This window comes from Malaclemys terrapin, chromosome 2, assembly GCF_027887155.1.
Source record: "Malaclemys terrapin pileata isolate rMalTer1 chromosome 2, rMalTer1.hap1, whole genome shotgun sequence".
Classification (NCBI taxonomy): Eukaryota; Metazoa; Chordata; order Testudines; family Emydidae; genus Malaclemys; species Malaclemys terrapin.
The window spans coordinates 173753849-173779340 of record NC_071506.1 but is presented as its reverse complement, the minus strand read 5'-3'; the positions used below and the strand labels follow the sequence as shown (position 1 = coordinate 173779340).

The 25492-nt window shown below is 38.8% G+C and overlaps 1 protein-coding gene across 2 annotated transcripts in view; it reads left to right on the top strand.

Moving 5' to 3' along the window:
- Positions 1 to 25492, top strand: part of RECK (reversion inducing cysteine rich protein with kazal motifs) — a 134582-nt gene that overhangs the window by 55069 nt on the left and 54021 nt on the right. For both annotated transcript variants that reach the window (XM_054018966.1, XM_054018967.1), the window contains 6 exons: positions 11358 to 11391; positions 13127 to 13324; positions 13648 to 13915; positions 16734 to 16913; positions 18361 to 18573; positions 25021 to 25157. In XM_054018966.1, the coding sequence (XP_053874941.1) occupies positions 11358 to 11391; positions 13127 to 13324; positions 13648 to 13915; positions 16734 to 16913; positions 18361 to 18573; positions 25021 to 25157 (1030 nt within the window). The remainder of the gene's footprint in view (positions 1 to 11357; positions 11392 to 13126; positions 13325 to 13647; positions 13916 to 16733; positions 16914 to 18360; positions 18574 to 25020; positions 25158 to 25492) is intronic.

Sequence of the window (25492 nt, the reverse complement as noted above, 5' to 3'; positions counted from 1 at the left end):
TATCATGTCTTAAACATACCTTTTTACACTCAGTGAATAGCAGCTTCGAAGTTACTGTACTGGTACTTTTTGTTCTAGATCATAGGATAATAGAATCCTGCTCTAGTCAATGACTGAGAGATCAATGAATATTGTTGATAATATCCTGTAAAGAATGCAGCCTGAAACTTTTAGTTCTCATCTGATCTCCTCTGCATGCCCTCGCTCTTGAGATGTTCATGTCCTCCCTACTGTGAGCATGGAATCATCTAAAAGCAGCAATCATTGGGTCTATGCACATGCCTTCTGTATCTAAATGTTCAGTGTAAGGGCACATATGTCACCAAATGTCCTCAGTTCCTCTGTCACCACCATAGACTTCGTAAATATCATCATTCTCAACAGACCATTGGCTCAAATTTTATTGTTTTCACTGCTAGTTTTACTTGTCAGAGTAGTGTATTTATTAGATCTAGGATTGTTGAGCAAAAAAACGGTGTTCATTAGAATTATTAACAGCTTATATCATTGCAAGGTGCCATTTGGTACTGGTATCCTCCACAGCTCCATACTGGGTCTGAGTTACCAGGACACTAACAAGCCCAATTTGCTTGTCAATTTGATTGCTTGTGGTTCTGACTTCAAGTCATGGCTAATTCTGTTAGCCTTAATATATGAATAAATTGACTGACTGTGGGTCCTGACCCTGGAAAACCCATCTCGTCTCAAAGGGGCTGACATGGTCAAGCCTGAAAGAAAATGTGTGCCTTCCTGTAATTTAAAAATACCCTTTACAGACCAGCAACCTTGTTGCTTAAAGCAAGGTGCAATCACTGAAGTGTAATGGTTAGTTTCTGCCAGTTTTGCTCCTTTGGCCAAATGTAAAAGGGAGTGTTGGCTTACGCTGTTTCTCATGGAGGTGGTGCTAAAGCATGGCTGGCTGGTATAGTGAATCCATCTTTTGGATTCAAGTCTTGGTCAGTTTGATGTGCCCCAAGAAATCAGCTTGATCTCATGGTTCTTTTAACCCAAGGTGTTCTGTGTCCTAGGGCTTGGTCCACACATTTACTTTTTGCATACTGGAGCATTAGGAACAGTGTCAGAAGTTTTAAAAATAGAGATATCAGTCAAACCATTTCTCTTGGACACCTCACTTGGACTTCCATCTACGAATCCAATAAGTCCAGGGACAGTATATCATTGGATCTGAAGGCTGCAGCTGAGGGTGACTCCGTAATCCTGTGCTAGAGGATCAAACAGTTGCTGTTCTGTTGGCCTTCCTAGTTCTGACTAGTCCCCAGTATTGGCACATTTGTGTTTGGTTTGAGGAGCAACCTTCACTACCACCTCTTAAGAGACAGTGATGCATCTCTTCTGACTCCAGGTAATCCGGTTTCCCCAATCATTGCACTTCATTCTTCTTCTATAGGGAGGATGTTACTCCCATTTCAGAGGGTTTGGATTTGAGAGCTTTTCTGAGTTGTCTTCTGCTTCATCTGGAATGGAATTTGATCAGAGAATCCCCAGAGTGAAGATCATAGAGAGATGTTAGATCTTTTTTCTTTTGTTGGTTCCAGGTCTTCTTTCCATTCTGAAGTTTCTTGATGAATTCCTCTGTGGGCTTTGCTTATATCTTAAGCCCAGGTGGCTTTTGGCCAAATGGGTAAAGTGACCAGTATGCCAATGGCTTCCTTGCTTTCCTGTGCCCCAAAAAGGCCCTCAGAGAAATATGATCCCCTTTGCTCTCAGCAGGGAAATACAGAATTTGTCCCTGTCTCACAAGCAAAGAGTTGCCGCCACCACTTCTAGCTTGTGTGTTTAGCCTTTACTGTCGAAGACTGCTATTAACAGTAGTGAAGAGCAGGTGTATGATGAGCCTTCAGAATTTCCTGAAGCTGTCCAAACAATTTCTACATTTACTGATGGTAGTATCATTGTAGCTTCAGTATCATGCTCAGATTAGCAACAATTCAAAGAGCTTTTGGGTCCTCTAAATCTAGAACTTTCATTAGTAGAGGAAAAGTCTCATAAATTGACATACCCCTAAAACATGCGACTGTTCTTGGCTTTTGAATGTTCATAGGAACCAGTTTGAACATAAATGTATTGAAGCTAAGTGGTCAGTATGCTTATCTCCGAGATCCTTTGTTTCTAGAAGTGGGTGAATGATGTTTTAATTCACTGGCTATTGAAGCAGGGACTTGAAGGTGAATCTTCTAACCACCAGACTATAGAGTTATTCTCTCGGTCTCAGGCCCAATGACTGTATTAAATACTTGAATAAAGTGGAACTGCCTCAACAGGAGAGATTGAGGTAGACCTTCCCCAGAATATCCCATAGCACAATGAGTGGGGCACTCTTCTGTGAAGTGGGAGACAGCCCTGTTTAAATCCCTTCTCCACATCAGGCAGAGTGGGGAATTGAATCTGGGTCTTCCACATCCCATGGGAGTACTCTAACCCTTAGGCAAGTGATTAGGGTTCTCCCATGGGATGTGGGAGACCCAGGTTCAATTCGCCACTCTGCCTGATATGAAAAAGGGACAAGGTAGAGGAAAAGGAGCTTGCATCCAACTGTGACTATGAATCTGAGTGTGAAGGATAAAACGCGTTTTTCCAGCTGCCTTTCATCTTATGGAGAATCATGATTTATTTGCAGATGACTTGAGACATGGCAAGAAGATTAGTAAAGGAAGGAATCTGTAGCCAAAACTGTCCCCCCCCCCCCCCCCCCAAAAAAAATGGTGATACCATAATTTCCGCAGAGACCGTTCTGTTCTCTGTCCCATTCAAGAGTGGAAAATCATCCACACAGTGACAGATACTTTTCTGTTAGATTAGAGCACTTCCTTCAGGCTTTTCATTCTCTGTGTCGTCTTCATAATGTAATCAAGAAGGTGAGACACATGGTATATGTAAATCTTATATTTCTGAGGTAAGCTACTAATTTTCATGTTCTGCTTTTCTAGCTGTGTCAATGGAACCACAGTTCACTCTGCCTATTTTATTTGGCTCTTATTTCAGATTAAGGATCAGATCCTTAATTAAAACCCTATCCACCGACCCCACTCCTCCTGCCAAAAGCAGCATGGTTACTTTAAACAATAAATGATTACCAGACATGGAAAAAGTACTATTCAAATTGACCTAGTCTCCATTTCAAGGAACATCTTTGGTGCAAGCTTAAGACAATTAAAGCCTTCTGTCTACCTTGCATCTTAATATTTTGATATGAAAGGTGACCTGGTTAGTTTTAGTAAGCCTGGGCAGGCTTTGGCCACTATCAAGACACATCTACTAGTTTGTGTGTTGTCATCACTTAACTTTTTAGGGCTCTTTGTTTTCATTCTTTCTTCCATTAAAAGACAGGTGGTGTAAAGAACCTGTGGGGTTGGAAACAAGCCTCCCTTTTATCCTGTCAAAATTGAAGATCAGGTTGTTTGGGTTCTCTATACAGTCTATTTCTGAAAATATTTTTATTGTTATTTTACATCATCTAGGAAAGTGAATAAGCTCTAGGCTTTAGTGGCTGATCCTCTTTTTCCTGTACTCCATAAGGTTTAAGTGGTCTTACACCCACATCTGAAATTCTTGGTGAAGATAGTCACTAAACCCAGTACATTTACCTCCTAGCTTTCTTCTTCAACCTCACAACTTACCAACTAATTTAGAGATTGAGAAGGCTTTGGTTAGTAATTTGATAGAATGAAACCCTATTTCAAGTTTTCTAGAGTATTTGTAGTTGGGTATATGCCTAAATGGAAATTATTTAAATTGGTTAGTCTCTACCTTCAAACTGGTTATGACCTAACCGGTGTTTGCACAGTAAGAGCTCATTTCACCAGCTAACTATGTCCACATATGGTAAACATAATACAGATGCCATGATGGTCAGTGAGGGGTCTAATGCAGGACTGTTAAGCACCAAACACCACATGCACTTCCCATTTGCACTGTAAGAGTAATTCCATTAGCTGTCCTTCTTCATTCAAGATGCAGGGTACTCAACAATTAAAAAAAAAAATTGTATTCAGCACTGCAAATGCAGATGCTTCTCTTCTGATACTGAAGGAGCAAAAAGAGCAAAACTAGTAGGTCCTGCAGTACTGGACAAAAGAACTTCAAAGATCTTCTGATACCACAGAGAAATCTGAAAAATATCTCTGCAGAATAAACTGTTTGCCTTTTCCATTATTTGTTTAACTAGCTGTTATTACTTGAGACATTGTTTGTTACTAATTTAGCCTAACTAGTATAAAGTGGCATGTATGACAAATCTTATTCCTCCCTGGAAGTCATTATGCTACACTGGTGATATCATAATTGTTCGTGGAAAATACTGCATTACAAATTCAGGATTGCAACTTCACATGCAGAAGAAATGGCCAGAATAGATTCCTTTAAAACAGAGATCAGACTTCTGTGATGATGTTGTTATAAATTTATATTTTGCAATCTTTGATCATTTAATGTAAAATGAGTATTTTGAAAATGGAGCACCATATGTGCTTTTCTTTCTCTATAAAATTGTTTTTAGCCTCCATTTTCCTATCTGACAGGTGATTTTTGCTCTTCATATTCCTTTTTCTGCTCACTTTTTTTTTGTCTTCTTCTTTCCTTTCCTCCTTCCCCCCCCCCCCTCAATATCTCTGTTTTGTCCTTTCCTTCACCTTCTCTTTTGCCTTCTTACCAGCTTTCTTCTCACAGTGCATTGTTACAAACTAATTATGGTAAATGTAGATTCAGGAAGATGGTTGTGATGACAGCTTTTTTTATCACTTGATAACTTACTTGTGACTATGCCTTTAGTTATAAAATCATGGTTAATAGCCCTTTTAAGACAAACTACAATTAAAGACATGGTCAGCTTAATTTACAAATAACACAGTTCAATTTATGACCATATAGCAGTTTTTAGAATCATAGCAATGTTAGGGCTGGAAGAAATGTCATCTAGTCAAATCCACAGCACTGAGACAGGATTAAGACTACCTAGACCATCTCTGATAGGTGTTTGTCTAACCTATTATTAAAAACCTCCAGTAACGTTGATTCCACAACCTCCCTAGATAACCTGTTCCAGTGCTTAATTATCCTTATAGCTACACAGTTTTTCCTACTATTTAACCTAAATCTCCCTAGGACAGAGGGCAGTGTGGGATTCAGGGGTCAGGGTAGTGGGCTGGGGTGTTTGGGGGGGTGTAGGGCAGAAGACTCAGTGTGTGTGGGGGGTTCAGGGCAGAGGGCTGGAGGTGTGGGGGAGTACAGGGGTCAGGGCAGAGGGCTGGGGGGATGGAGGTGCCGGGCAGAAGGCTCTGGGTGTGTGTGGAGCAGCTTGTGGCAGGGGGCTGGAAGGGATATTTTTTTACAGTGTTTTTTGACAATCTATTTTGATTTTTGGCAAATTTTGACTTTTTTTTTTTTAAATAAATAATTCTGGTTGTGGAAGAATCAGTTTAGTTTTTTCAGCCCCACACCCACCTTTTCAAGTGGGGAAAAAAGGTTTTTTTTTTTTTTTTTTTAAAGTGTGGTTTTCCCTCTCTGTCTTTTTCAGTGGCGGAAAAAAGTGAGGAAAGAACAATTAAACTTCTAAATGCTAATCTTTTTGTTTCAATTTAATAAAAAAATGAAAATTTTCAGGAATTAAATTTCAAATTACAAAATTTTCATATTACAAAATGTTTAATGAACTTTTTAAAAAAAATATTGACTAGCTCTAACTGTAATTTGAAAAGAGAGCACAGTGGTTTTTTTTTTATGATATAAAAGCAGCCTAAGTCTCACACAGACCCTGATCTTCTACCACCTTAACCCACAACATTGTGTCTGTTATTTGATAAAGGGACAAACCCTATCCTTTTCATATTTAAAAGTGGCCCATTGTGGTTCCACAACATAAGGTTGGGGAAATGCTGGGACCTTGTAGGTCCATACCCCACACTTGTTGTGGAGCACAGCTCTTTTGAGGGCACCCTGTGTTCCACCATGCTGAAGGTGTGAGGCCATTGGATCTGTGGCTATGCAGGGCCAGTGGATCTGTGGCTCTGCGGATCAATTTGCTACCGCCCCCGCACCCACGGGGATGGGAAAGAGTTCCAAGGTCATTATTACAACCTTGAGGCTTTAGTAGCAATGATAGAATTGCTCTGTTTTTACTTTGCAGCTATAGGATGATGATTCTGTCTGTAACAAACCCTCTCGCCATGAGTTCTCTCCATTTCCTTAGCCCAGTGGTGCAAATATGGTGGTATGGTGCAGTATGCCATACCAATAAGATATTTACAGCTGGTACTCCGTACTCGAAAGACACAGGAGGAGCAGAACATGGGGCCGCTGGCAGCTCCTCCGGCGTGGCTGTACCGCCCCCAGCTCTTCCATGCAGGTGCGTCTCTGTCTGGAGTCTGTACAGCCCCGCCGAAGGACAGGGCTGCGGGGGGACGACAGCTGTGCTAGAGGAGCTGCCGGCAGCCCCACATTCTGCTCCTTTCGCTGCTGTGGTTCCGGAGAACCCTGTGGTTCAGAAGTCTCCCGCGCAGTGGGAGGAGGACAGAGCCCCACCCCAGGTAACGTGGGATGGATCATGGGGAGGGGCCGGGGAGAGTGCAGGGCCCTGGGCTGGGGGCGGGGAGGGGTCATGTAGGGAGGTCACGTGCCCCTCCTTTAGCTGGTGCCCTGCAGTGTACTGGTAAGAAATGTATTCTACTTGCACCACTGCCTCAGCCCAATTACTTGATTTGATGAAAGGGACAGGATTTGCCTCACACGCAGGAAAGGGGTAAAATCTGAAGTGAATCAGGTGAAAAATTGCTACCCAGAGGACTGAAATGAAAATTGATTTGGCAGCAGCAATAGTTTGTGGAAAGCTCTCAGCCATCAATGGTGAAAACAACTGATGGAGGCATAATGAGTTACTGCTGTGTACTTGGAAGTAAATATTAAAACAGTAAAAATACTAAAGATTTTTAGGGGAATAATAGAAAAACAGGAAGATAAAACTTGGATGCCTTTTTGGGGTAATGATACTGACCTTTGTAAAGAGCTTTGATATCTGCTGATGAGATGTGGTATAGACTGGGTGGTGGTGGTATTAATCATTATTTTTTGTTTGTGGACCATTATGCTGAGCAGATAGTCTTTTGAATTTGTAAAAAGCAACAAAGAGTGCTGTGGCACCTTATAGACTAACAGCTGTATTGGAGCATAAGCTTTCGTGGGTGAATACCCATTTCGTCATTCGGTGATGAAGTGGGTATTCACCCACGAAAGCTTATGCTCCAATACATTTGTTAGTCTATAAGGTGCCACAGGACTCTATTGCTTTTTACAGATCCAGACTAACACGGCTACCCCTCTGATCTTTTGAATTTCTGTGTGGTTAAGATATGTTGTTTTAATGGTTTTTAGTAATTGTATACTTTATTGGTGTCATGAGTTCTTGAGACATCAATTATCAGCCATTCTATGGATAAGAAGTCCTCAATAATGATGACTTGTAGCTAGAATGGCTGATGATTGACATCTCAATAACTCATGAACATGAATTTATTATAGTAACACTTTGAAGTTAGAAATGTGTTTGTTACTGCAGTTATTTTCCACTGTATCATCTGGTTTATTTTCTATACAATAAATACATTTTCTACCACTAACAGAAGAAGTGGACTGTCTAGTTATAAAATGTAATGTTAGAACTGTCTTCCTTAATTAACAGCCCAGAGGCTAGATTCTGTCTCCTTGAGACTGAAAGTTGATTATGTCAGATAATTTATCAGTTTTATTAGAATGTAGAAAACAGTATTTTGATTCCTGGATCAGTGTGATGACTGCACCAAGGAGACAGTCTGGACTTGCAGTTCCTGCCTCAACATAAAATAAACCCTTATGTCAGGCAGGATTCAAACAGAAACAAGAATGCTCGAGTTTCTCGTAACTCGTACTCAATAGGAGTAAATTTCCTACAGCTCTCAGTTCAGTAAGGAATTCATTTCTCTTTTTCTGGCTCCCAGTAGAACTATACAGTCCCTTTCCTACTGAGTTTATATCCCAGCTCTCTGATGACAAAACTTCCTGATAGCAATTAGCCTTACATATCAGTGACAGTTTCTTGAGGAGAGTGCTGATAAGTCTCAGTGGTAGCACCTCTCTCTCCTCTGGTTTCCTGAATCAGGATCTTACTGTTGGTTTGATAGGTCTCATGCAGGGTATAGCTACCCAGTGAGATGCATTCCCTCTTACATAATCATGGCCACACTTTAGGGAAGACCAATTTCTCATATTACTGTTATTTTATGGCCTCCACAATATAATAGATGCTGCATAACCATGTAGGAAGACATGACCCCTGCTCTGTAGAGCTTGCAATCTAAATAGACATACAAAGAGAAGACAAAAATAAACAATCCACCACCCCCCCCCCCCCAAAAGACCAAAAGGTGTGGGATAGCTATGGGAAAGTATGACAGAATGTGAAGATCATGTGGCTACTTATGAATGTCTTAGCATGGGTGTGTTTGGGGTTGAAATGGAAGAGAAGGAGTTGGAACAAGAAAGGGAAAAAGGGAGCAGCATTAATGTTTTTCAGTTTTCTTATCTAAAATAGTCTTACATATAGAACATCATTTTACAATATCTTCCCAAGAAAAGAAAAAAATGGGAACTTTGTACTTGATTTCACAGGGAGCAAGATTGGGACATTAATGAAGGAAAATGGTCATCTGTTATGTGCCTTTATTTAATATGTCCATATTTTAATCAGTTGAAGCAAAATGTACAAATTTCATTTCTTAGCAGTTTATTCCTCCTTCCCCAGTTTATTTCTTTTCTTCCAAGTTTTTCATCGGGATCTATGTATTTTAGCCTGATAGCTCTTTATTTCCTATTTAAGAAAACCCCTATACAGCATCTAGTTTTCATTGAAGGTTCTGCTTTTTAATCAGTTCTCCAAGAATTCAAGATTCTCCCACTCTTGGGATAAGTGCATTTTGGGTATGTGAACCCAGAGCCTTCTAGAAAGCAGCATTTGTTGGGTCAGTATCCTTCCCCAACTCCTGGAGGTATAAAAGGCAGGGTGACCTCAAACAATCTTTCCCTTTACCTTTTAACGGTTGAAGGCCCTGTGAGCTGGGAGCCCATTCAGGCCCAAATTCTCTGCAGGTATAACTCCACTGACTTCATAACATTCTTATTTTATCAAACCAAATTTTGGGCCAATTTAGACTTTACAGTGTCTCTAGTTTAGTTAATAAAATCTGCCATTAAAAACTCTTTTCTAATCTTCTCAATCTAGACTGTTTTGGCCATCAGAAGCCATCAGAGTTACTTCATTGATTATAGTGATGTTGCAGCAGCAGACGTTTGGGCACTCACCTAGATACATCCTTTATCACTGTTTTTTTCCTTTTTTGCATGCTTTTTTTTTTCTTTAAATATTATAGTAAGTCAGTTCTGTAATATGTGTTTGGGTTTTTTGTCTTCTTAATTGCTGGGCCTGTGGAATGGCAGTTCCTTCTTAGGCTGCTTCCCTTTTCCCAGAGTCAGTCTTCCTGTTTGGGTGATTTTTTTTCCCAAGGGTGTAGATCTAGAGGACATGATCTTGGAGTTGTTTGTTTATTTACTGTGGTAAATAATTTAATCATTTTTTCCTATCTTAGTTTGCTGAGGCATAAAGAGACAAGGCTCGTCTTAAAGCTTCTGCTGAGCAAAAATCTAGATTGATAAAATCAGGTGAAGAGTTTTAATGAAATTTGTAATTAACCAAATTAGAAACTCTGAATTCAGATTTTGGCCCATAATTTAGGTTTTATAAAAATAAGTTTCCTCAAAACCCCAGATAATAAAATTGTTTCCAGTTAAAATATTCTAACAAAAAGAGATTTTTAAACAGTTTCTTGCAGCGTTTTTGTCCACACATTGTTACATTGGTGTTACTGTATGAGACTCAGAAAAGGAAAATGAATAGATTAATTTTTGTTAGACTTTTCACTGAAAGCAGTGCCAAAAGAAAATAAGTTCAATAATGAAAAAAAGATTTGCAAAAATTATTTCATTTCTATTAAGCTAAGGTAGACAAAGGTCAGTTTAAAAAGACTTTTATTCTAATTGTTGGCATTGAGCTTTTATTTCAAAGAAAATCTGCTGGAAGAAGCACATGCTTTTGTAATTGTGTTGGCATACATGATAATTGGTTATACTCATATTAATCAGATGCTCAGAACTTTGCCTCCATGTGACAAAAAATTAGCCAAACGTTTTACATTTAGGAGTAAATTCAGTGAGTGTTTTTTTTTTTTTTTTTGTGGGAACATAAGAATATGGGAATTGAAGTCACCTCACAGTACACTGCGTCTACGTTCTGTTATTGCAGGCAACTCCATTTTATTATCCAAATTATAAATTTATGAAGATCAATTTTAAAACTAGATAATTACACCCTATTGCCTAAGTAATATCAGCATCTAAATGTTCTGTACACACAAACTACTTATTCATGTCCGTAAGAGCTGATTACTTATTCATGTCTGTAAACACAGGCCGAGGTGGCCAATATGGCTTACTGCTTTGAAGGCTCGCCTTGCAATGAAGTCATGTGACTTTCCTCACTTGCTTATTTGGGATTAGAATACAAAATCTGCCGGCAACCTAGTTACTCATTTTAAGTAGTAAGCCATGTTATTGTCAAGTTTCTATGTGTCCATTTTGTGTTTGCACACAAGACTTCTCTTTCTCATTTTAGATGAGAAAACACTTTCTTCGTATGTCCACTGAACTTTTAAAATATAATTTTTTAAAGTTTTTGGTGACAGTAATATTGTTGTTCTGTACTAAAACTGTCATGTCAAATGAACTTGTAAATGTTTTTTTTTAATTTTTCCTGCTCTTTGTACTTTCATTTGCCTCCAAAGGATAGGACTCACTGAGGGCCCTAGCCTGCCATGCAGGCTGATTCCTTATGCGGGCTAAACTCCCATGGATTTCTGTGTGAATTTAGACTGCAGGATTTGTCCCTAAATTAACAATCATTAATATTGTCTTTGTATATCCTATTCCTTATCTTTGAGGTAGTTTATGAAGATCTTTCTGTCTAGGTGATTAACCTTCCTATATGTTCCATTAAAATATGCAAAAAGAATTTGGAATGATACATGGTCTTTTAAATTCTTTTTATTTACCTCATTTCCTTATTTTTTAAGCAAATATGCCCTTTTATCTATTATACACTTCTACTTCTGCTATTTAAACACAAGTTAACCGTAGAATGTTTCTTTAATGAATTCCATTTTGTTAAACAAATAATGTGTAATGTTAAGAAATTGCTGAACACTTTTATTGCTATGTGAAATGCTTTGTTTTTTGGTAATTGTTTTTTGTTTTGTTTACAGAATGCTCTTTTTAGTTGCATTAACAGAAATGAGAGTAAGTATTCTCTATATAGTTAAATTTATTAATATTTATTTCTGTCCATTTTTATTTTCCCTTCTGTATTCTCAGTATTTATACCCCTACACCTACAAGGGATGTGGGTGCGGGTGTGTGGGAGGGAGCTCATGAGTGAAATAAATGGGACTATTCACATGAGTAAAGTTATATGCTTAAGTGTTTGCAGGATCAGGCTTTGTGTGTATTTTTGTATATATATTTAGTTTAGATATAAATGTCTATATTTGTTTATCTTTAACTTTTTTATTACTAGGGGTATTTGAACAGTTTCTTAGAAGTTCATCTGTTTCTGCTACTTTACTCCATTTTATGATTTAAAGTGAAAAATAAGTAACAGGCATAGATGAAACTTCAATCAACAAAGTTACTGTCTTGCCACAAATGTCTCTATTAGTAGAAAAAAGATGGAGGGGAAGAAATGATAAAAGGTACACACATGGAATTCTCTCTTCATAAAACATTTCCCAGGAAGTGTCTATGTGTATTTAATAATGTGGCAACAAATATTTTTATGTGAATGAGCCAGATTTATTCGATCTCTGGTTTTTTGAATTGGGGTGTAACCTTTTGTAACTTTTATGTTGAAATGTTCCCAATTAATATTAAGTTCTTAAAGATAAGAGTGCAATAAAACCCAACTAGTTTTCAGGTTCCAAGATCTAGGTCGGTTACAGAAAAAATTATTTAGATCACTGATTGACACTTTGATAAAACCAACCTTTATTTAAAAGGAAAATGATTAGTTAAACAAACAGGCATGCAATTATCTCTTACACAATACAACAATTATACTTGTGCTTTTTCATCTTTGAGTTTATTAATGGGTGATCAGTCCACTGACTGAAGTACAGTTTTATATTCCTGGAACCTAGTGGTATCCTTTTTGATGTTAATTGGAGCGCTCTTGCAATTAGCAAAACTACTCCTTTTATAATCTGTTATAATACTAATTAACATTAAACTGCCCCATAGGATAATTTGCCGCCTTCCTATTGGCTCTTTACATCACACATTATTTAAATTAACATCTGGGCCAAAGTCCTTCCCATACTATCAATACAGATAGCATTTTAATAAAACATCCACAATTCTTAAAAACAATCATTAAAAAGCTTGCTCAAGCTTGTTATAAGCAAACCATAATGGTAACATTACCCTGGGTCATGTTCCTGCTAACTTTTACTTTCCCATAACATCTCTAATTTATCTCTAACTTTCTCAAACTAGCAACTTCCATTTTCCAGAACCCTCTACACTTAGGCCCCAAACCTAACTTCTGCTTATTTCTTAACCTAAGCTATCCTATAGGTTACAGGGGTCAGCTTCTCTCTTTAGTCCGTAGTGTGTATATTCTAATTGTACTACAATACATGTATGGTTGTATTACAAATATGTAAAAGCAAAATAACTGAAACTAGAATCTGACTGTGTCACCAAAACTCTCTCGAGCCCAACACTAGCTATAAGGATTTTTCCACCCTTGGAAAGCCCAGAAAATATTGGCCCCTTTACCAGCCTGCAGACACACACAATTTCCATGTGTCTGATAATTATTTTAGTAGAGTTTGCAAAAATGGGGTCCTTTTTTAGAATAGTAAGTAGTATGAATGTCATTCTAAATCTTTAAGTGAATTTATTGGTGGAGTACGTATGTTGTTTTTATATATTTATGTGCACAGGAACACACAGTTGTTTTTTCATGTGTTTCCAGTGGGATCAGTTTGTTGCAGTTATGCAGGACATCATACAAACTGCCGGGAATATTGTCAAGCAATTTTTCGGACAGACTCTTCTCCTGGTCCTTCACAAATAAAAGCAGTTGAAAGTTACTGTGCCTCTATTAGCCCTCAGTTAATACACTGCGTGAACAACTACACACAGTCATATCCAATGAGAAACCCTACAGATAGTAAGTAAAACGTTATAAAATGCTTTTATAACATTCAAAAATAAAAAAAATTGAAATGGAATATATAATATATTGTTAGATTTTGGAGTGAATGTTAATTGTTATAATCTATTAATGCCATAGATCACTCTCTGCTTTTCTTCAGAGAGTTCAGTCTGCTAGTATTTAAAGCTAAAGAAGCATCTGCTTGCCATTGTTGATTTTATTTAAAAATGTTTATCAACATGTCTTAATGTAAAGCACCATCATAAAGAATACATTTGTTGTTGTCATTACATAGCTGCCGCTGATAGATGACAATTTTTATTCTTTTGAATATTTAGGTTTGTATTGCTGTGACAGAGCAGAAGATTATACCTGCCAAAGTGCTTGTAAAAAGATTCTGAAGTCAAAGAAAACAGAACTTGAAATTGTTGATGGACTTATAGAAGGATGTAAAACAATGCCTCTGCCTCAAGATCCACTTTGGCAGTGTTTTCTTGAGAGTTCAAGGTCTGTTCACCCTGGCGTCACTGTGCATCCTCCTCCTTCAACAGGCCTTGATGGGGCTAAATTGCATTGCTGTTCTAAAGCAAACACGTCCACATGTAGGTCAGTAGCCTTTTTTGTTACCCCTCCCTCGTTATAAATAATTAACAGTGAAAATGCTCCAGAAGCTTCCCAGGTGACAGATGTTCTCATTCAAGTTTCAAATTGGGGTGGTTTGTAGAAGTTCAGCAAATTGGCTCCTCCATGATGTCAGTCATCCTGTGCTCCAGTCTTAACTTTCATGAAACAATATCTTTCAGGCGAGAGCTATTCCTTTTATCTCAGGTGAGTACCAACCAAATTTAGGAGAAACACGCAATGAATATGCTGTATCCATGGCAGCTGAGTGCAGTGGCAGATACTGGGGCAGGATGAAGTGGGGCATTTAGTTGCTGATAAGAATTAATGGGGGAAGAATAGCTTCAACTACATATCTTTTTCCAATTTGACCCACCACAAATATATGCTTGAAAAACTTGCCAATATGGCCTTTACCAGTGAAAGCTGTGTAGTGATTCTGAATTAGAACTGAGCAAACAGTTCACAACATACAATTTATTCTAATAGCATGAGTCTTTTCTGGTCTCATATGTCCATATACCATTTAATGCTTGAATAATTAATTTGTAATTATTAAAATGATTCATGAATTGAAACAATTAAACATAATTGTGTAGTTTGTGACATAGGTTACCTAAATTATTGTACAAATTATGTAGTAATTTATAATAATCCCAGTTTACCCCATGTTGGAGAGCTAAATCATCCAGTGAGATTACAGAAACAATACTATGTAACCTAAGTGTCAGTTGTGAATTTTACAATCATTAACCATTTGAAATTTGCTTGTGGCAGATATTCAAGCTAAAAAATGTTTTGCAAACATTTGCCATAATAAAGTTTAAGTGTGTTAATGTCCACAGAAAGCGGACCCCAAATAGTTGCAGTAAACCACAAATTCACTTTTGAATTCAATGTATATTTTGAGATTTTTTTTTTTGTCTATTTGCTTGGAACTTCTATAAATGTTCCATTCAGTTTTCCCTCTGTATTTGATTCTCAGCTGTTATTTATTAAATTTGGTTAAAACTGTAGGTATAGTAGGTAAGATTTCAATAATAAGCCACTATTTCTTTCAAAATTAAACGTTTGCCTGCAAAGCCACTTAATTTATGGTGTAATCTCTAAGCTCAGCAAGAGATTACCCATTTGCAAATTTTTTATTTGCAAATTTTATGAGCAAAACTGATTTGGACGTTTAGAAGATTCTTTGCATGTATTTATTTAAAAAAAAAAAAAAAAAAAAAAGGCAACAACTTTTCGCCAGTTTCTGTTTTGGGGTTTTTTGGAATTCATATGATTCAGAAACACCTTCAGTGATATCAGTGAATTTAGCCTTAATGTTTTCGCTTTATTTTAACATGCGTTTGGGCAAAGACTCAAATACCTGAAAGATTCAATGCTTATGGCTAATTTAATGATTTTTCATTAGGCTTTCAAGCTGTGATAATGTTAAAAGAACATTATTAAGGTTGCAGAGTCAAGCAGTCAAAAATCAGGAAATGCCAGAAATAAGGTTGCTTATACAACCTTAGTTTTCTATGTAAGAGGATGCTCTGTGGGGATGGTGAATGCGCAGTCTGTTCCACACTAGAAATGTAAAAAACTTGAGCATGTTCTGTCAGCAATTTTAGCTGATAAAACTGAAGAAATCTACTGAGCATGTACAAACTGTAATTTTTTTCAATGGCTTATAACTTGGCAAAATTTGGGTGAATTTTCATGGAGATGGCAAAATACACAACCCTGATAGAAAGATCACCTCCTTAGCCAAATTTCAAGTCCCTGCTCCAAAGCATGCAGGTGCTAGAGCTGTTATCAAAAAAGGTCACCAGAGTTTAACGTGGGTAAAACAGTGTGTTCCCCCCCCCCCAATCTCCTTCTCTGAACAGCTAAACTGTTTTGACTGAAATTTTCTAAAAAAAATTCTGCCTGAGGGAGACCTAAAATATGTAAAATTTCATCCCAAATGGGTATGTTTGGCAAAGTTATAAGCAACTGAAAACAGGATCTTATAATGGGAGAGATGTCCTGGAATTATGCAATGCTGCTTCTCCTCCAAGATAGAACAATACAGTGCAGAACAATCAATATAGTATCTCTTCTGTTATTTACTTAAATTGGTGTTAAATTCTCAATTTATTTTAGTCTGCCTTCAGTTTTTCAATACGCTGCAGATTTTTATATTTCAATGTGGAATTGTATTGTAGTCGTCTGGGAGGGGAAGTTGGAGGTTCTTGACAGCTGGGTAAGGGAGAGCTGTAGTGTTTGCCACCCAAGATGTGTGTAAAGTGGTGTAGATATTTTTGGACCATGAAAACAGCTGAACTGCCTCAAGCTTTGGGTATTGGTGGAAGACAGACATCTTCTCTTGCTCCCCATTTTGGACATGAGTGTATATAACCTGAAATTGAGGGATGGGGTTAGAAATTTTCCCCTCCTTATTGCCATCTGAGTTATCACCCACAGAAATGGGTGGGGCGATTCTCACCTCAGGGTTACTGTTTCAGGCTCTCTGCAAACTTCAGTAGGTATCTTTGCATTGGTTGTACCCACTTCACATTTTGACATTTTCTTCACAAGCATCACAGCTAGACGGTTACTTTGCTTTTTAAATGAAAGCTCCGCACTCTGAAGAACATCTGAATGGTCTGTCTGCATCCACATATTGGCCCAATCCTGCAAATTGTCTGGATGTCAAAAACCAAAAACTTCAGTGAGAATTTTGAAGGATGTGGGTTTTCATAATGAGGACCTGTAGTTTCTTTTTGTATGGTACGAGACTTCTGAAAAATTGCTTTTATTTTAATTTGTTTTTCAGGGAGTTGTGCACTAAACTTTATAGCACAAGCTGGGGCAATACACAGAGTTGGCAAGAATTTGATCGCATTTGTGAGTACAGCCCAGCTGAAGTTTCCATGTTGACCTGTTTAGCAGATGTACGCGAACCTTGTCAGCTGGGCTGTAGAAATCTCACTTACTGCACTAATTTTAATAACAGGTAGGAGAAATGTATTAAATATTTCATAAAGCAATTCCTGTGTTGAATAAATTTTTTTCAGATAATATTCTTCATGTTATCGGTGTTTTTTTTCCAAAGATTGTTTTGTAATCAGTGACTTTTTTTATTTAATCATTAAGTAAAATCTCTTTAGAAAGGTTTTTGAGAAAGTGTTTAATTTAGAAACACAAAGCACACTTCAGAAAGACATATTCAATGCTATCATGATGCAGCTGATTGGAATAAAAGTTCATGTGTATAGTAAAATCTTGCTGCTCGTTAGTAAAATGTTTTCCCGACTGTTCCTTGTACAGACAAATAGACATTACTTGCTCATTGTTGTTTTGTTTTAGAGATGTCTCAAGTTCTAGATACGTATCTAGTTCTACACATAAGAATACCAGGGCTGTCTCCAGGCACCAGCACAGCAAGCAGGTGCTTGGGGCGGCCAACGGAGAGGGGTGGCACGTCCGGCTCTTCAGCAGCAGGTCCCTTAGTGTTTTTTTTTTTTTTTAAGAGGGAAGGCTCTGCCGTGGAATTGCCGCCAAAGAATGACGTGGCGGTGGTAGAGCTGCCGCCGAAGTGCTGCCGACCACGGCGCTTTTTTTTTTTTTCGTGCCACTTGGGGCGGCAAAAACGCTGGAGCCAGCCCTGAAGAAAATGTTTCCACAAACGTTCTTAAAATTCATTGCTCTGCCGTTTATGAAACAAAACCTGGATCTTTTTTATTATTTTCATGATTTTTTTAGTTTTGAAATATTTCGGAGACCAAATTGTCAATTTATAAATAAACCTTCAGTTCTTAAAAGCAAAAAAACCTGGGTTATCTTAAATACTGTACACCATATATTGCAAAATGTAGCCAAAAAAATAGTTTTTCATATTACATTTTAAATTTTTCCTGAGAGAGCACTAGAATGTCTCATAATCTGTTCTTTTTCAGAATTCTTATTCTTTCAGAAATGTAAAAATCAGAGTTATATTCAGGGAGCTTTTTTAAAAAAAAATTGAATTTTCCCAGCAGATTGTGATGGTGGTGAATGTGCTCTGAAAGAATACGAATGTATTCGTTTTTAACCTTGTCCCTTATATAATTAAATAATATATGTAAAAATAAGGTACAGGGTCACTAATGAATACATCAACAATTTTAAATGTGTATATATGAAAGTCTGTCACTGAGTTAGATCCCTCCATCTTTGTCTAGGAATTACAGATAATGATATAGACACAACAGGTGAAATCCTTTGAACACTTTATTTTCTCATTTTTATTACTTTTAAGGTAGCTTCTTGAAATGATTTTTAAAAATCATTTCCTTTCAGGTGTTCACAATTGTCTTTTATACCACTATGACACATAGCATAGGGTTCTAGAATTTGTTGTATAAAGTAAATTTATTTTTTCCCTTCTGTATAAAGATGCTGTATTAACTTTTTCCTTTAAGACCAACAGAACTTTTTAGAAGCTGCAATGCTCAGTCAGACCAAGGAGCCATGAATGACATGAAGCTTTGGGAGAAAGGAAGTATTAAGATGCCATTTATAAACATTCCTGTTCTTGACATTAAAAAATGCCAACCAGAAACATGGAAGGCAATTGCTTGCTCACTGCAGATTAAACCTTGTCATAGTAAATCTAGAGGAAGTATTATCTGCAAGTAAGTACATTCATAAGTCTTTTTAACTTCAGTAGTTTTTCAGTTTACATATAAACCAAAACCACAATCTACTATAGTACTGGGTTTGACTTGCCTTAGAAAAGGCTAACACAGAAGGAATGTGATATTGAATAGTTGATGTACTTCCAGTAAAGTCAATGGGAGTTGAAAGTCCTAAGCCCTTACCTGAATAGAGTGTAGAGAAGAATCTCTCTGTGTTTCTATTATAAAGATCATTTTTTCAGGTTTTTACATCCTGCTTTACCTATATAAATAGACAAGACCGAGGTTGGAAGGGCAAACAGTGGTGCAGAAGAAACTTGTCCAAGGTCACACAGCATTTCAGTGTAACAATTGGAGAAGACCCACGTCTTCTGATTCCCAGGAAAGTGTTCTTTCCATTAGACCATTCTGCCTCTCCTAGGCAGATTAAACTATATATATTATATATAACCATTTCCCTGCAAGACTACTGCATGTCTGTTTTTTCTTGATCCCTGCAGTGCTTGAACTGGGGGAGAGTGGAAACTCTTCATCTCCTACCTGAATTGCATTCAGTAGAAATATTCTCTTTCTTTTTTTAGTGATGTGATCATCCCCTTTCCTGGTGTGGGGGTTTGTAGTCAAATGTAAGACAAGTAACAAAACATAATTTACTAACCTTCAAATTGTTTTTTCTCCATTCTTTCATTTGATTTTGGTCTTCTTTCATCTCCCACTTTCATTCTTTTAAATACAGAACATTTTCTTCCTCTTCTTTTTCCATTGTTTTCTTTCCCCTTTTATTGTTTTCCTGTCCCCTTTGTTTTCTGTCCCCATGCTTTCTCTCCACCATAATCTTTTTTTCTCGGTCATTAGCTTCCTTATTTCCCCACATGTACTAATAACTTTTCAGTTTTCTTAATCACTCTTGAGGGAGCACAGTTTGTATTTTCCGGCTGGTATTGGCTTCTGACTGCAGCCAATGCACTGTGGATGCTTTCTGGGTGATATCACCCCTGGGTACCATAATTCCCACACAAATGGTGCTGGATGAGTCCTCTTGTCCTAGTTCTCACCCTTTCCAGTCATTAAGAGTGAAAGTGAGGAGTGGGCCACATCAGTAGTAAAGGGGAAAAACCACCGCCTTTGATAGGAGCAGCAAAGGAAGACACGACCATTCTTTTTGAGCTCCACATGCATGCTAAGTATGTGGGGGGTTGTGACACTCTCTGCAGAGCACCCAGAACCATAAGCCATTGTGTTACCTCTCTGCAGCAGCAAGAGTGAGTTTTTCTGGGGCTTAAATTATGTGTCAGCTCCTTGCCACTCCGATCTGTCCACCTCACCAGCAAATCAGTGAACAGGTTCCTGAGTTTCCTAGGACGTCTCTGTGCTGTGTCCAGTCCCTCTCACTGAACACTTACAGAAATTAAGTTTTCTGCCCCCAAGGAGACAGTGCACACACCTGCCTGTCGGTTTAGCTGAGGACTTGCACTTTACTTCATTATAACAGCACTGAGATGATTTATAGTAAAACTTAGAATAAATGTATTAATAAAGAACATAGATTTAAGTGATACTAAGCAAGAGAAAAGGAGACAGGTATGGCTACAAACAAAACAAAATAAAACACACTTTCTAGTGTTGAAGCTGTAACTTTAGCAAGCTACAACTTGGATTAAACAGCTTTCTTGCTTACTTCAAGGTACCGGCACCATCAGCCGTTGGGTAGGAGAATCCAGCGGTCACAGAATGAGAGGATGCTGGCTCTTTGTCCTCTAAGTGATGGATAATTAGAATGTCTTTTTCCTCCCCTTGTATTTTCTAAAGTCTATAGTCTTTGTCTAAAGAGCCAAGACTTCATGGGGTTCAGAGTCTGGTGTTTCCCCTAGTGTGCTCACCCAGGTGTTTCCTCCAGCTCTCGTTAGCCTAATTGCTTTTTTTCCTTATATGTAAATGTACTTTCTTTGTCCACTGTCTGTAATGAAGCCAGGCAGAAGGTAAATCCACACTCGTCTTCAAGTGATTGCACATGTGCATTCCACTGTAAATGTTTGTGTGCATCAGTGCACAGTTGTCAGAGTTTTTACCCTTAGCAATACCTGTCGGCCTGAGCGCCCTCTGCTGTCTCATGCACATCACACAGGCATAGAAGGCCAAGGTACCCCAGGCCTGCTTAGCTCCTTCCTACTGCCTGTGATAGTTGTTAGAGCTCCCTGTCCTTCTGGAAGTTTTTTCTCAATACCTTTTTATAGTACACATGTTTAATTTAGTTTAGTTAGTAAAATGAAAATAAAAAAGTTGTTTTGTGTGGTTCTGGCACCCAGTCTGGATACCAGTCCCGGTACTGGAGATATGCTGCGCTCTCTGAGTTTCAAGACCCGCTGCTCTTGCGGTAAGGCTATGCCTGATAGTGACCCTCACCCCAGCTGCCTTATTTGCTTGAGGGAGGCTCATGTAAGGCAAGTGTGGCATTTGTAACAACTTTAAGCCTTGTTGAAAAAAGACAGGGACGCCAAGTTAAAATGTCTGGTGATGGACTCTGTGCTGAGCCCTCTATCTTGTCCAAGTATCAAGGACCTCTGCATCTCTCAGTGGCACATCTTACGAGTTCCAAGAAGCAGATCACTATCACTGGTTCTGAAGAAGCATTGGAAATCGGACTCAGTATTAGAGTCATCACAAGACTTGAAGAGGATGAGCTCTTCTGAAGACTCTGGAATGCATGCAAAGAGGAAGCACTTCTCAGAGCACACTTCTAAACAACGGAGTTCGTTGACTGCAAAGCACAGTGTGGCCCTGTCAAGACCAGCTTCAGAAGCACCTTCATCAGCAACTTCTTACATCGCAGTACTACGGAGTGTTTTCCTGGTACTATCTACTCAAGGCATTTGAGGCTGCGAGAGAGTTGTTGAACCTCTCAGTTGCATCATCACCAGAGGTTCAACAGTGTCACCCAGCACTGTCTCCAAAGGTACCGCCTCCAACAACTTCATCTCAGCATTGAGCAGCTCTACTGCACATGGCCATCAGGGTACCAGTGAGGCTGGTACTGTCCAGGAAAAAGCTGCAGGTAGTATCCCCAGCTCCCCTTTCTTCAGAGCTTGAGCCACCTTCAGCAGTACCAATGGGTACGGCACCACCTTGGTCTTTTTCCTAATCAAACTCTGAAGTGGGATCCTATGTATCCCAGCTTATCCATTCACCTCAGGAGGACTATATTACCTGCCTGAACTGGTTTCTGGCTCAGTACCAGCAGGAAGCTTATAGGAGGGACCCTTGGGTTACTCACAGTTGGGGTTGGGGGCTGTACCAGTGGCCCTTTTAGAACATGTGGGGTTTCCCTCCTAATCATCTATTGAGCTATCTCTTCTCCATCTATTGAGTGTCAGGAACATCGTTGCCACAAGCACCATAGCATTGGTACTGAGTTTGGCACTCAGGAGAGTCATGATCCATCTCACGAATAGCTGCAAGAGGAGCACAAACTGAACTAGCCCTGGTACCATTAGCATTCTCTTCCTCATCCCCAGATGAGGCAATTGTAATTGAGCCTATTTCTTTACCTCTGGATTATTTTAAGACTTATCAAGGCTGTGGAGGAGGATGGCTATGGCCCTAGATATTCATCCACAGGAGGTCCAGGAAAAATCCCACAAGCTGGTAGACATTCTGACCTCTGTGGCTCCAGTTGAAATAGCCTCATTTATTTGTAGAACTATCTTAGAGCCTACTAAGATCCTCTATCAGACCCCAGCTTCCCTGAATACAACTGCAAAAAGAGTGGTACTATTTCCCTTTTTAGGGATTTGAGCACCTGTATAACTATCCTCCTCCAAGCTCCATTGTAGTGGCAGCAGCCAATGAAAAGGAAATGCAAGGCCACCAGGCGTCCACCCCCAAAAATATAGAGGACAAGATGATGACTTGGGAAGAAGCTTTATTCTGCAGGTGGATTATAGCTTCATATTGCAAACCAGAAAACTTTGCTGGGATGCTACAATTTCACCCTGTCCGATGCTGTTTCGAAGTTCAAAGACCAACTCCCAGATGAAGTGAAATGAGCTCCTGACTTTATTAGAGGAAGGCAAGCTGGTCATCAGAACAGCTCTGCAGATGAGTCAATGCAGCAGATACCGCAGTATGCAACATGGCCTCTGCTATCATGATGAGACTCATCCTGGTTACACTCTTCTGGTCTCCCTCAAGAGGTGCTATGGACAGTACGGGACTTACCCTTTAAAGGGCCATCGGTCTCAGATTCTAGAGTGACCCTGAAATCCCTGGGAATTTACACCCCAGCAGGGACGTGGAAGGATTTCTACCCTCAACAATCTCAGCATTTTCAGTGGTTTGTCCCTTGAGCCCAAGAACTACCAAGGAGAAAGAACAGAGATGGAAAAAGATGCCCACCACTACCCTCTGCTTCAGCTGCTGCTAGTTTGCCAAGGCAGGTGGCATCTTCCAGGAGCTCATGTTGATGGGCAGGTTGAGAGCAGTCTGTCAATTGTGGGAGTGACATCTTTTTCTTTTCAATTTTTGCAAACTACCTGTTCCACGTCCATCTTGCTTGGCCCACATCAAAACAGTTGGATGGATTCTAAGCATGGTGGAAGTAGGATATATGTTCCATTTTGTTTCTACTCCATCCTTCCCTTCCCCATCCCTATCAGGGACCCCCTCATGAGAAAATATTGCTGCAAGAGAGAGTGATTTCTCTTCTCTATGTGCTGGAACATTTTTTTTGTATCTGAAACATCAAGGATTAGCAGTTAGCTCAGTTAAGGTCCCCCCCGCAGCTATATCAGCATTTCATCCTTCTGTGGATAACCACTCCCTTTTTTCTAACCTGATGGTTGTAAGATTTTTAAAGGGTTTGGATAGGATGTTTCCACACACATAAAGCCCTAATCCATCTTGAAGTCTGAATTTAGTTTTAACAAAGTGGATGGATCCTCCTTTCAAGCCTCTAGCAACCTGCTCTCTGTTACTTTTCATTTTTAATTGCCATTACATTGGCCAGGAGAATAGGGGAGTTGAGGGCATTAGTATCACATTCTCCATATATGGTTTTATACACAGATAAAATTTACCTTTGTTGCCATAAAAGTTTTCTTACAGAAGTGGTCTCCTCTTTTCTTATCAACCACGTAGTTTTCTTACTGACCTTCTTCCCTAAGCCTTACGGTGATAAGGGAGAGGAGACACTGTATACTCAAGACGTTAGAGTATTAGCGTTTTATCTGGAACTGACTAAATCTTTCAGGTCTTTGTCTCAATTCTTTGTTGCATTTGCAGACAGAATGAAGGACAGTCTGGTTTCCATGCAAAGTACTTTCATGGATATCCAGTTGTATTTGTCTATGTTAACAGTTGACTAACGAGGAGCCGCCAGATAGTGTATTGGGTCATTCGAGTAGATTTCAAATGGCCTCTTTTTCTGACCTTTTCCTGGTTCATGCGCACATATTAGACATTTTCAAAGTGGCAACCCTGGTCGTCATGTCACATGTTTGTTGAGAGATTGCACAGTGGAAGGCAATCTAGAGACAATGCTAAATTTAGACAAGTGGTCATCCAGTCACTGTTCAAATGGATTCTGAACCCACCTCCACATGAGACTGCTAGTGAGTGATCTGCGGTGGAATGGACATGTGCAATCACAGTTACTAACCTTTCCATAACTGTTGTTCTTCAAGATGTGTTGCACATGTCCATTCCATGGCCTGCTCTCTTTCCCCTCTCTATTGGATTTGTTCTGGTAGGAAAGAACTGAGCGGGGCCTGAGGCAGCTCAGCCCTTTATGCATATGTGATGTGTGAGAGGCAGCAGAGATTGTTTGGCCTGCCCTGATGGGGTAAAAAGTTTCTGACAACTGTTCACTGGAGCGCACAAACACCTAAAGTGGAATGGGCATGTGCAACACATCTCAAACAGTCATGGAAAGGTTAGTAACTGTTTTTCCTTTGCGTAAGGCAGCCTTGTTTATCCACTGCCTCCAAAACATATTTTAGGAAACATTTCCAGCACATAGACATAACTTTTCATACAGAAACCGTACATACATCACACAATGTTATTCATGACCAGTGTGTGACCAGTTCTTATATACTGTCTTACAAGACTGTTTGCCTAAACATCCTGACAACTGTGTGTGCGCCCTTTGCCAGCTGACATAAAGGGGCTCTTAAGGTCACAGAGGTTTTTGGTGGTTTTCTTGTTGTTTTTGCTTTGGCACAGTTACAAAACAAACTGTCCAAACCCAGGGTGAAAAAAACTGCAGTTTCAGCAATAACTTTCTATAATTCCTATCTTCATACCATAAATTTATACCTCTCTGTATGTTTGTGAGCGATGAATGGTATAAATGATTGGGGGAAATTAATTTTTTTATGCTTCTTTTAAAAAAAAATTTTTCCCTCCAGTAGTGTGTTCATTTTGTATAATTATTTATTTTCTCTGAAGATCAGATTGTGTGGAAATTCTCAAGAAATGTGGAGACCAAAATAAATTTCCTGAGGGCCACACAGCTGAAAGCATTTGTGAACTTCTGTCGCCAACAGATGACTTTGAGAACTGTATCCCTTTGGATACATACCTTAGTAAGTACCAAAATATCTGTGCAACAGGGTTGGATTGTAAAATGCTTTTGAAGTCTAAAAATTGGTATTTCATTTTTTAAAATGGAATCACATGAAATTGTTCAGATGAAAGTGTTTCATCTAATATATTGGACCAGAACCCCAGCATGACTTCACTTCTCGTACACTTCTGTAACTTCAATGGATGTACATTGATTTATATTCGCTGAAAATCTGGCCCATTGAATCTTAATATTAATATTCTTCAAAATAATAATGTCTTTTTGATAAGGTTAACTAGCCTATGTATCAGAAAGAACCCCTTCACACCCCAAAGTATTGAGAAACAAGAAGAC